Below are 12208 nucleotides of genomic sequence, written 5' to 3'. Positions count from 1 at the left end.
GGGGCAAAGTGAACCGCTACTCGCGCCGCTAGTTACTCGCCGTCGCATGCGCGTGTCGCACGGGCTACAACAAGGCGAATCGTGTTCCTTCGCTTGACCATTCGCGTTTCTGATATCACCAATTTTCGCGTGGGAGAGAAATGCGTCTGATCCGCACCTTTTTTTTCTACGTTGTACCGTCACCGCGTGACAAAGTTCCTCTCCGCCTCCTCTCCTTCTACCACTGACATGCGAAGCCTCGCGCCAAGCTAGCAAAATATTTGTCGGCTCTGCAGTTTTATCTCTTCGTTGTTCCGTGATACCTGTGTACCTACTTTAGCCATTTCGTAAGTTAATGTTGTGCTCCGGGTGAAAGTGAACATTAATTTTTTTGCTGACGGCAATATTGTAATTGTTACGTGACGTTGTGTAGGCACGGGAATTTTCACGTAATTCCAAAACTGCAAGAGGTGAATTTTAACTCTTAGGATTACTTGTGTGCATCAGATGTTTGTCCCCTGAGAGTTGCCTGTGCATAGAATCATCGCCTGCATTTATTCACCTTACTTTCAAGGTAAAGGCTATTGTTATTTTGCGTCCAAGTGAATGTGGTTTGAATCTTCATCGATGTGGAGTGTGCGATGATACTTGATGAGTAATCGAAAATGAGGTGGAACGGAGTGTTTCAGTGTACCGTAACCGCGACAACCGCTTCACTGTCGAAAAATTTCCGACAAGTGAAAGAAACGTTGCACGGTAACCTTTTTTTGGAGTTCACGCTGCTAGGTGGTGCAATGATACTTTGACATTCACTTTTTAAACCAGTGTAGATTACACTCTTTATAATTTTCGGTCTAGTACTCGTTGGTTGGTAAATTAACAAACTACGTACCATTGAGGGCAAGCTTTGGAGTTTGACTATTTCACTGAAAATGCTCGTTTATCCTGGCGGCAACGAGAGCATACTCGGATACTTCACCATCAAAGGTAATTTCCCCTCGAGACAAAGCCTTTTCCCTCTCTTTTTCTCTTTCCTACCTCTCAGCCACTCACCTATACGCGCCACTAAATGGCGACCATACTAGCTACCTGCACGAGTTATTCGCACAAGTAGTTCGGATAGCGTAATTGCTTATTGCGTGCTCCAGATAATCTATCGCATTCAAAGTTTTCAATGTTCAGAGACGTATCTCGTATGCATGACATATTTTCGTTCTACCTGCTACCTGTAACATGCCAACCTGATGCTCTATCTGTGGATTGGCGACTTGTCTGTTAAATTCAAGTTCATTTTAGGTACATTACTCCAATTACTAGTTGTATTTAGTTAATATACATTAGCTCATCGCATATTTCTTTTTTTTCCTGCTGTCAAGAGTAAAGATGACCGAATGGTATAATAAAAGAATTTTGACCCTAATCTCCCTTCTCCTCTCTCGCTTCCCTGTCATGCATGTCTGAACAGTTACGCCTGCATCACTTGCCTATGGTACATTATGGTGCAAATGGCTGCTTTATGTGGTGAATGCAAGTATCGTGCAGAAAAAACTCCAATCGAATCGCCTCATTTTTCATCGCTCGTCACTCTTTGCGTTCTTTTTGTTTTTAGTAAGACAGGGAGGAAGACAGAAAGAAAGAGAGAGAGAGAAAGAGACAAAAAGTCTTTCTTTGTTTAAAATGCCACATACCTATTTGAAAAGACTCCGTTACGTGTAGCAAGAACAGTACCTATTCATTTCGAGCGTACAGACTACCGTACCTCTAATTTCTTATGGGTGAATAATGGTGACTCAGAGCGAACATTGAATCGTAAGAAAACGCATTTATCGAACGAATGGTTTATTACTCGATGTGGATGACGTACGCTGAAGATAGGCAAATTACAAGAATCTCTTAAAGGATGCATTTACAATAAGCCGAAAAGCAGCGGTTCCCATATGATGGGCAAGAAGGTTGAAGAATATCCCTTGTTTTGATCAAAACTGTTATCGAGCTTGTGCTTGAAAAATATGATATACTGGATATCTATATATATATTTAGTGACGTACACCTACGTTCCAGGGTAAAACGAAGAATCAGAAATCCCACGCGAGTGACGCTCGGGCGCAACGAGTTACGCGATGGAATGTTACGCCTTCGTGCCTGCTTAAATAATACTTAAATCACCCGAATTACCCTCAACTAGTTTTACTAGTCTGTTAGAAAAAAGCATAATTTTGTTATCCTTGGGCTTCAAGGCCTTTTTACATACTGTACGGTCTCCTTTGCTTCTTTGCACGGATGCATACATGTACTGTGTGCGTTTATATGAAAAGCTGTGCTTTATTTCAATGTTATTGAATCACGTTATCACCGTGAAACAATGCCAGTTCATATTCTGTTCAGATAAGATACCGTATTTATGTGTTGTGATTGGATCTAATTACGCATTTCCTGGCTGATTGAGTTTCCTTGTGCATATTCCATCCGGCGCTTCACTCATATCGCGTTATATGCCTTCAAGGCTTTATGCTCGGAATGGAAAAAATTAATAAAATCGGTGTCGAAAAGTTTGATCTCACATGTCGAATATTCCTACTTGCGTGTAGAGCTTCAAAGTAATGATCCGATAGAGATGCAATAATTGGAATTATTGGAATATAACATCGACAGCGAAGGACATCTTGCTTTTAACCCTTTACCTATTCTAAAAGTGTTTTTAATTCTTTTCTAATTTTCCAGATATACAACGTGAACGGGGCAAATAGAGTAAAAGCGTTGCAGTTTTTAAAAACTGAGTACTAGATAATCTCTAAGTGAAATGAAAGAGAAGTAGGAATTGAAATACTGTTTTGCATAAAGACCTAATCTAGTTTGAGATATGTCACGAAATTGATAATCCAAGTGAACTTCCATGTAGTATTTACGCTAATTTTGTATTCAACAAACCATTTCAAGTAGAGATTAACAATGGTCATAGTACAAAATACAGAAATTGTCTTTGCAATGGATATTTATTATCTTTATTTTATTTCGTTCGTGTAAATATGAGAAACACAGACCACTAGTTTGCTGATACACACCTTTATTGTTAGTGCGTAAAATTCTTTCTACTTGAACGTTCATTATCCTGTCGTGTAGACATTTTTCTTCAGTGAGCAAAAGTAGACAATCTTCTGATGTTCGGAGTGAAAAGATTTACCGTACCGTCCTTAGAAGCGCGGGTACAGGCGTGGTAAGGTGTGGAGTAGAGAAAGAAATATCCAAGCAATTAGCGCAAAACTGGTTTTCTCAGGAAATTAGCCAGCCATAGGTTGCGCCATTCGGCTCGGGGAGAATAAACTGCATAGTCTTACGATCGGCAGGGTATATTCGAGCGCAAATATAGTTGAATAAGGAATGGTTGAGTAAACGTACATGTGTAATTGCCGAGATGTTTGCTGCGGATAATCTCCTTTACAATCTTGAGACCACCACCGTCATGACCGTGCTATATTTTTTCCAGATTCTCAAGATGTTGATCTGGACGCCATCCTTGGTGAGTTGTGTGCTTTGGAGCGACGCTGTGACGGTGATATCGCGGCAACTCCAGCCCCGGACTCTCAGAGGCAAGGAAGACCGAACAATACGAGAATCAACCCTACAGACAGCACGGATATTAGTAAAAATGATGGAGGTAAGTTCTCTCGCGAGGTTTTTCGAGTTGAGTATATAAATGGATATATTCCCGTACTTGAATAATACTCGTCAACTCTGCACATCAGGAATGCGCACGGACAGTCCTGACAATGACAGCGCCTTCTCAGACACGGTATCGATGCTGTCCAGCGAGAGTTCGGCCAGCAGCAGTGGCTCCGGACACAAACCACCTCAGAACAATATGCACACCGTTCCGCAACAGCAACCGCATCACCTTATGGGTAAGTTGATTGTCCTCTCACTTTGATTTTCGCGTATAGCACGTAGCTAATCGATGCCTTTGTTTCCAGACGCCGCAGGCAGGGCAAAGGCTGAAAAAATTCGTCTCGCACTGGAAAAGATCCGAGAGGCAAGCGTGCAGAAACTTTTCATCAAAGCCTTCACGCTCGACGGCAGTGGTAAGAGCCTTTTGGTCGATGAGGGAATGAGCGTTGCACATGTATGCAGGCTCTTGGCAGACAAAAATCACGTACCGATGGACCCCAAATGGGCAGTGGTGGAGCATCTCCCTGATCTTTTCATGGGTAAGTCACTTTCAGCTACGAGGACAAATTTGTTAACACTGTTTTAAAACATCAGTATTAACGATTGTTGTTCTTGCATTTTTTAGAAAGGGTATACGAAGACCACGAGCTATTGGTAGAAAACCTGCTCCTATGGACGAGGGACTCCAAAAATAAGTTACTCTTCGTGGAACGCCCCGACAAAACGCAGTTGTTTCTCTCAGCAGAGAAATTCCTTCTTGGGCCATCAGACAGAAGTAACGCAGAATACGACGATCACTCGCGAAATATTCTATTGGAGGAGTTCTTCTCCAGCAGTAACGCGGGAGTGCCTGAGGTAGAACTATTAATTCTTATAAATTAAGATATTGATGTTCCACATCTGAATTGAACTGATGTTACGCACTTTAATGTAGAGTTTGACAACTGTGATATAATAGTTATAATATAGTATGTATTACTTTACTCTCTCAGATCGAAGGTCCACTGTATTTGAAATCGGACAGTAAAAAGGGCTGGAAAAGGTATCACTTTATCTTGCGAGCATCTGGTCTTTATTATTGGCCGAAGGAGAAGGCGAGAAGCGCTCGGGACCTTGTGTGCCTGGCAACGTTTGACGTCAACCAAGTGTATTACGGTATTAGTTGGAAGAAGAAATACAAAGCCCCGACTGACTTCTGCTTTGCCGTGAAACACCCGAGGCTTCAGCAGCCAAAATCTACCAAGTACATAAAGTTCTTGTGCGCGGAAGACAGTGCGGCTCTGGAGAGGTGGATGGTCGGCATACGGATAGCAAAATATGGCAGACAACTTATGGAGAACTACAGAACTCTCGTAGACGAATTGGCACAGGAAGATCTCGACCTGTTGGCCCACGCCAGGTCTTGCTCGGTCAGTTCGATAGCAACACCCCCAAATCAAACTCAGTACAATACGACAAACGACAACGCAAGGCAGTTCACAGAGAATTCAAGAAACGTGGTAAGCGAAGGTAGGCTCAGTAGAGCCAGCAGCTCTAGTTCCTCTGGCTGTATGTCCGACGGAGCTTCAAGCAGTTGTGAGGTAAGTTGAGACGTTTGAATCATGGGTATAATCGTGATGATCTAATTAAGACAAACTCCTTGTAATGACACCGCTTTATCGCTGTCAGGTGGCTTTTGAGTGCGGGGAATTCCCAACGGGCACGATTAAACGGAAACCTTCAATGAATCCGAAGCTACCGCTTACCTCGATAACGCGCCAACTCAAGGAAGTCGGAGAAACGGTACGCGATGAACCGGATAGCTGTCCAAGCCCTACCAGTTCGGGGTCAGGCACTTTAACAAGAAGGCATAGCAGGCGGAGAAGCGGGACTGACTCCGATGGGTCTGGGACTCTGAAAAGACATCACAGATCGGGAAATGCGACTCCCGTCAGTCCCGTACCTCCGGGGACTCCGGTCAGAGAAAGAGCTAGTCCTATTACCTACTCTAGGACGGAAAGCATCGAATCTAAGACTCCGACTAGCCCAATACAACAATGCATGGTAAATGTCAAGCAAGAATTCCTCGCTTTTTTCAAGACCTCCCACGAAACTTGGGGTTTAATTTATAAATTGGGTCTCTGATTGTTATCGCTACTGTTTTCATTCTTCTTGTCAAATGATAAATCATACCTATTTGAAATTTTGTTTCGCAACTCGTTTGTTACTCAATGGCTGATTATGTTTGGTGGGCAGTCCAGTGAAAGTAACGAGGTTCTCGGAAATGATTTTTGTCTTATTACTTTTTCACTCAATGACGCTTACATAAAATGTCCAAAGAATAAAAATTGTTGGAGTTTTTACACTCTTTGTACACTTTCGTACTTTCGGAAGGATGAGAAACAAAAGAAAGGCCAAAAAAATCGAAGCCCAGTCATCTCCCAAGCCTGTAACCATGTAGTACAAGTTTGAGAAAGTCATCGATACTTGATTGCATGACAGACTTTATCCAAAAACCCGAGTACAGATTTTATAAGGCTAGCCCAATGTGTCATCAAGGTCTGATCAGGTGAAATTCAGGCATGTCTGACTAAGATATGCAAACTTGGAATAACAAACTCTACTACAGCATACCTGAGATCAGCGTCTAATTATGTGCTAGTCAGGCAAACTCTATTACGACGTGCCTGATTTGACCCTGACTTAACCTGATATATTGCAAGTACCGTGCCCAATAAGAAGGCGTCATGGGAATCCTTGGCGCTCCTGCTATGAAAGTATAACATGGATGTTTACTTACTGGTATCAGCTACTTATTTATGGTATTTTCTTTGCATCTATGCAATAAAAATCATATTTTATAGAATTTCATAAACTGATATGTCCAATAAATCATTTTCCAAAGTCTGATCAGGCAGTTCCTTGGCTGATTCTGATAAAAACCTCATGAAGCCCTGATCCCAATCGGATTGAAATTTTTGCTCAGGAAAAACATTATTCGAAATTTCTTTGTAGAATTGAGCTCCCTTCACCCCCCTGACAAAATTTGTAGAATCCCACTGGTTGCGACAGACTTATTGAACACTCATTTTTTCGCTCCCTTTTTTTTTAGATGGATTCGATAACGTCTCTGCCACCGCCACCCTCACCGTCCAGAGGAACTGACGAGGCGGAATCTGACGGTGAACCCCTGCCTCCTCCACCCCCGGAGATGTTCCGGTCAAACCTCTCTCTGGATAGTCTCCCGCCACCTCCCGCCCCTGGAGAACTTCCAACTTGCCATAGCCCGGACCTGACCGGCTCTTCCTTGAGCCTCGCGTCTCTTCCGCCACCACCGAGCCCCCTGGTCGGTGAAACTGGGACCATAAGACGGGCAAGGCCGAAGCAGTCAACGCCTACGAACTCACTATCACCGGATGGAACACCGACACGCTCGCTCGAAGTGGTAAACCAGATTTACGCGACGGCGATCAATAATGGGCAGATTTACTCCGAGAGCCTGACATCCCATGGTGGCAATGGGACGAGTAGTTCGAACGGTTCCAACTGCTCAACGCCCACCAACTCCTACCCGTCGAGCATTACTCCCATGTCGCCTGCCACCTCGGGGATGTCCGGTAGCCCATGCTTCGCGGCGGTCCCACCACCCTTTGTTCCACCCCCGGCATATGGCACTCAGCACAACTCTCTGCCGGGTAGACAAAACTCTAAAACGGAGTCGATATACGGCGGATCTCTTCAGCACGGCAGCCAGCCCATAAGGCCCAACCCTAACATGGACACGGTGCGGCGTAGCGCGTTGAAGCAGGGCAGCAGCCACTACGCAGCGCCTCCGTACCTCGCCGAGCTCAAGGCAGCTGCTAGCCCCCAACCACAGAGGAGGGTAACCATACAGGAGCCCCCAACATCGCCAAAGGCTAAGACCGGTACCGGGAAAAAGATCACGTTCAATTTACCACCGCAACAGGATCAAGGAAGTCCGGCGTTGCCGCAGAGGAAACCCATGCCTCCCAGGAGGTCGAACAGCACGAAGCTCACGTCACCGAAAAAATTAGCCGCCTCCGACCAGGCGCCGCCCAGAGATTTCTTGAAGGATTTGCAGAGGGTGATGCGTAAGAAGTGGCAGGTTGCCCAAAAGTGCAAACTCGACACGACGACGACTCCTCACGAGGTACTTGGCTTCCGGGATCCTCCGCCAGCCATCGCCGACTACAGGGAAACCAACGTCTCTAACTGGGTTCAGGAGCACTACGGTGCTTACAATCTTTACGAAAACGTTTATGCTACGGACCCCAACGCCCCCGTAGAATACGCGAGCAGTCCGACGAAAACTACAGCGAGCGTTAGGTTTGCGGACGAGAACCGCACGAACAACATCGCCAACGCCATTGCTGGGAAACGAAGGCCACCACCCCCACCCCCGAAGAGGGCCGACACAACTCACCTCACTACGAGAGCCATGCACTGACAATAGCCTACGATCAAATCTCGCTTCGAGGAAAACGTCGCACCGGAGAGACGCCGATGCGGGTGGACCTGCTGCCTCTGCACCTGGTGGAAGCATTGAATAGATAACCCCAAGTGGGAATGCCGCGGTAGGGGAAGGGTAACAATAGGGATGAACCTTAAGAACGTGCTGATATAGTTCGTTGAAATGTTAGGTGCCCTGGTTATTGAGGTAGTGGGTAGATATCATCTTTTATATGTGACTACACCTCGGGATGTGATTACGTATCCTCTGAAGGTGTTGGCTAGAATTTATTATTGAAACCATGAACTATTTTGTGATGGTTTCGTGTTCGATCTACGAAATTCCCTCCGTAAAATGAATTTCCGGCAATGTTGTTTTCAAGAAGCGAGACGATAGATCGATGGAAAGATAACGGTGAGACAGACACGGCGTCAGATACTTTTTTTTATTACACTTTCTAACACGTCGAAGAAGGAAAAGAAGGAGGTGCGAATAGAATGAAATAGGAGATAGACCACAGATTTTTTTAATCAAGGTGCTTTATATATATATATATATATATGTGTGTGTGTGTGTGTGTGTGCGCGCGCGTACGTGTGTGTGTAATATATATAATATATTATATAACATGTAACACACGGTGAGTTAATGTAATAATATTCGTAATGTTAATAATAACAATATGTTAATTGATACTGCGCAAGCGTCTAAACAGTAATAAAGTGTTCTTGGATTGACTCTTGAGCGTTCCACGGAAAGGCAACGTGATAATGTCGCTGACAGTTCATTATGGGTACATTCTAGACACGGAAGAAAAATTTTTCTCAATTATCTGGTATCCTGTAGACTATTGCCCGTTTATAAACGTGTTGAAAATATGAAAACTGTAAGTTTTCCAATCTTTTGCAGGTGCCAAAACAGTTTATTATTGCCTCACTATTTTAAACTCTTCATTATTACTCATTAATATGTAGTTAAAGTTCACGTAGTTGTGACAAAAAAAAAAAAAAAATGAATCTATCTACTGAAAATATAATCTTCGTATTACAGGTTTGCTAAGCCGTAGTCTTCTTCTGAGATCCAGGGTAAAGGAGAAAAATTATGGTTTTAACATTGTCACGAGTTTAAGAGTGAAATTATGCTGGTGAGCTTATTATGGAGTAGGATATATGTTATTTCATAGAGGAATGAACGCGCTACACATGCAAGCACATACATGCGAGTATGTACAATATCTTTTACAATCCACTATCTTATAGCCCATAGTCTACAATTAACACACAACGTGAACATAAGATTGTATAAAATTAGGTGATTATTCTTGACGTGTGATCTAAGTTTCTACAGGTATACACACTGTATGTAACATCATGCAGATTTGCTGTTGCATTCGATGTTTAAAAACGTGACAACATACCGGAATAAGTGCAGCATTTGGTCACGGAACCTTTTCTTATAACCACAGAGATCTCGTTTATGCCATTTTTTGATAAGTATCTACACACGCACGCACAATATACATTTATACATATACGTACGCATACTCGTGCATCAAAACTGAAATGAGTCACTTGTTCATACGTAAACTGCTGTAATGCTGATAAACAAATATGATATAAGTCCCACCGTAAATACCTACCTGTCCATACATTGCAGACTTTTTAGGGTACCCATGATGGATAAACCAGGTGGCTTTTCTTTAACTGTTCACGCCGAACCAAATATGGAATGAGATGAAAAATTATACTTTCTCCTAATAGATTCGCGTGGTTAAAAGCGGAAAAGGGAAAGACCGATGTTTTTTATTCAATGTAATGTATCGTAAGGGAGAGGGGGATAATGAAAATTGCCATGCAGACGATGTTATTCATTTGAATAGAATTTTCCAGTATCGCAAAGGAAGGGAATAATTTGTAACAATGTTTCATTCGATTTCGTTATTCAGTTTCGAATTAATAATTTGGCTGATTCTTTGCATACGAACACTGGACAATTAAAATAAATGCCAAAAACTAACCCTGCCCTGCACGGCGATTATGCCTCCGTTCTCCCTTAACTTTATATTATACACATATTTCATATGCATATTGTGTAATACGCGCATCCTATGAATATTAATTTATACATGCGTGTTTTATTGACATTGAAGATTTTTTATGATTAGTTTATACATTTGTAATTCTAACATTGTAAGTACGTATGTTCTGTTAAATGTGTCCCGAATTTTGTTGGGCCATAATCATAATATCTGACTATAAAGTTTCAACGATCTCGTACCGAGCTATTGCATCTATATTGCGATAAAAAAGGAATGAACTAAAATCGTTGGAATATTTCTCTGGATGAATACATAATTGTAAACAACGATATTGATCGTAATTCAGAGTGTATCGAAATGATGTATAGCAAGATAAATTCTTCCAAGGTTGACGAAATTTAATTTACTCTTGTTATTTTTAATTCTCGCGTTCTCTTATTAAAACTACTGAGACGGCTTGCAAAAGCCTAAATAAATACCTACTTTACGGCTAAAGTACTTTTCGCGCCTTGATCCAACTGAGATTGAATACGATTGCGTATTAGATTGCTTAGAGCTTGGCGAGGATGGTGGCAATCATACGAATTTATTATTTCTCAATTTTCGGAATAATCTCCATAGTAATCTAATAATAAAGGTTTGATAATCGTTACTCTGCGCAGCCGCACAAGAAGACGCATGCCTTTGGCATGGCGTATAGAAATAATTACTTCAACCATCAAGTAACACGAAGACCACAAAATAATTAGGAATATGCAAAAAACGAGAGCACCTAAAATCATAAAAATGATAATAATATTATAAATAGTGAAAAAGTAAAAATTAACTTTATTTACTAATGACTACGCTGTAATGTCATATTATTATATCCCTGCGGATATCTTTTCATTAATTCACTGAACTCCCGGTACTTTGATAATACAATTTTCTATGAAGATCATTTGTGCATATTGCAATTTCCTAACTTGTAATTAGCGAATATCGTAATGAGCCACGGATTGAATTATACTCTGAATTATCTTGGAATAAATTGGTGAAAAGTTTCCTCTAGGCAGAACTTTAAGCCAATTTTAATCCCGTTTTTCTTTGATTGAATTTACTTGAGTGATTGTCAGCAGCTGTCTTAAGATTTACTTCGGATATGGAGTATTTTTTTATATGTAATTTTTTTGACTACGTTCAGGTGATCGGCTTTGTAGGGTGGAACTCGCAATTACCGTAATGCGTGTTTAAGGAATAAAATCGTTTTCATACCGCCTAGAAAAAATGTTTCCTAACGTTTAGATAAATTATTGAAATATTGAAAATGAATAGTGAATTAAGAATTTAAATCAATTGTTCTTCGACGAGCATATATATAGGTATAGTGCAATTGGCAAAATTATATTCAATTTTGAATTATGGTATAGTTATAGTGAAATATTTTAATGTGTCACGTATATTTCAACCATTAATTTTTAAGTTGTACGTATGGTTTTTGTAAATATTGTAACGAATGGTACTATGAAAAAAGTTATAATTGAAGATATTACGATTAATTAATATAAACGTATGCTATTTATGAATGGGAAACGTGGGTATATTTTCAAAAATACCGTTTGTCACAATTTAAATTGTTTTGTGATCTCTTATCATTCGATGACTATATTATGTGAATTGATTTTATACCTTATTAAAATGAATGAACAACGGAATGCGCCTTTACTTCCAATCCTAACAACTTTTAGACTATTCAATTCCTGTTAAGAAGAGTACCTACTGAATCCTGTGCTGAGTAAGTTATTAGAGTTTCAAAAGTGAGATGTTTGAGGAATTTCGACTAATGTTTTATTTCTCGAGATTCAATGTCACTTATGTATGTAGGTAAAATGAACAAAAATGAAATGCACAACAGTTTCAATATCATCAGTGTTACATTGATATTTTATATAAATAAATCTTTCGTGTATTTGTACGATTTAGGGAACGGTCGTTTTTACCATATCCGGCGGTTATTGAAACTCACGAACACGAAAAGAACATCGTTGGAGCAACAGTTGAGGATATAGCTCAAAAATTTGGATAAAGTTGTCGTTTT

The 12208-nt window shown here is 41.2% G+C and overlaps 1 protein-coding gene across 7 annotated transcripts in view; it reads left to right on the top strand.

Moving 5' to 3' along the window:
• LOC124302045 (amyloid beta A4 precursor protein-binding family B member 1-interacting protein) overlaps positions 1–11825 on the top strand; it is a 79985-nt gene extending 68160 nt beyond the window's left edge. For 3 of the 7 annotated variants that reach the window (XM_046757798.1, XM_046757797.1, XM_046757800.1), the window contains 7 exons: positions 3465–3635; positions 3724–3879; positions 3949–4182; positions 4269–4498; positions 4636–5223; positions 5312–5686; positions 6735–11825. In XM_046757798.1, the coding sequence (XP_046613754.1) occupies positions 3465–3635; positions 3724–3879; positions 3949–4182; positions 4269–4498; positions 4636–5223; positions 5312–5686; positions 6735–8090 (3110 nt within the window). In that variant the 3' untranslated portion in view covers positions 8091–11825. Of the gene's footprint in view, positions 1–52; positions 967–3464; positions 3636–3723; positions 3880–3948; positions 4183–4268; positions 4499–4635; positions 5224–5311; positions 5687–6734 lie in introns of those variants that run through there. The other 4 variants (XR_006907621.1, XM_046757803.1, XM_046757802.1 and 1 more) reach the window with 4 other exon arrangements.
• Positions 11826–12208: the final 383 nt, after the last annotated feature.

Source organism: Neodiprion virginianus, chromosome 4, assembly GCF_021901495.1.
Source record: "Neodiprion virginianus isolate iyNeoVirg1 chromosome 4, iyNeoVirg1.1, whole genome shotgun sequence".
Lineage (NCBI taxonomy): Eukaryota > Metazoa > Arthropoda > Insecta > Hymenoptera > Diprionidae > Neodiprion > Neodiprion virginianus.
This window is presented reverse-complemented; position numbering and strand designations above follow the sequence as displayed.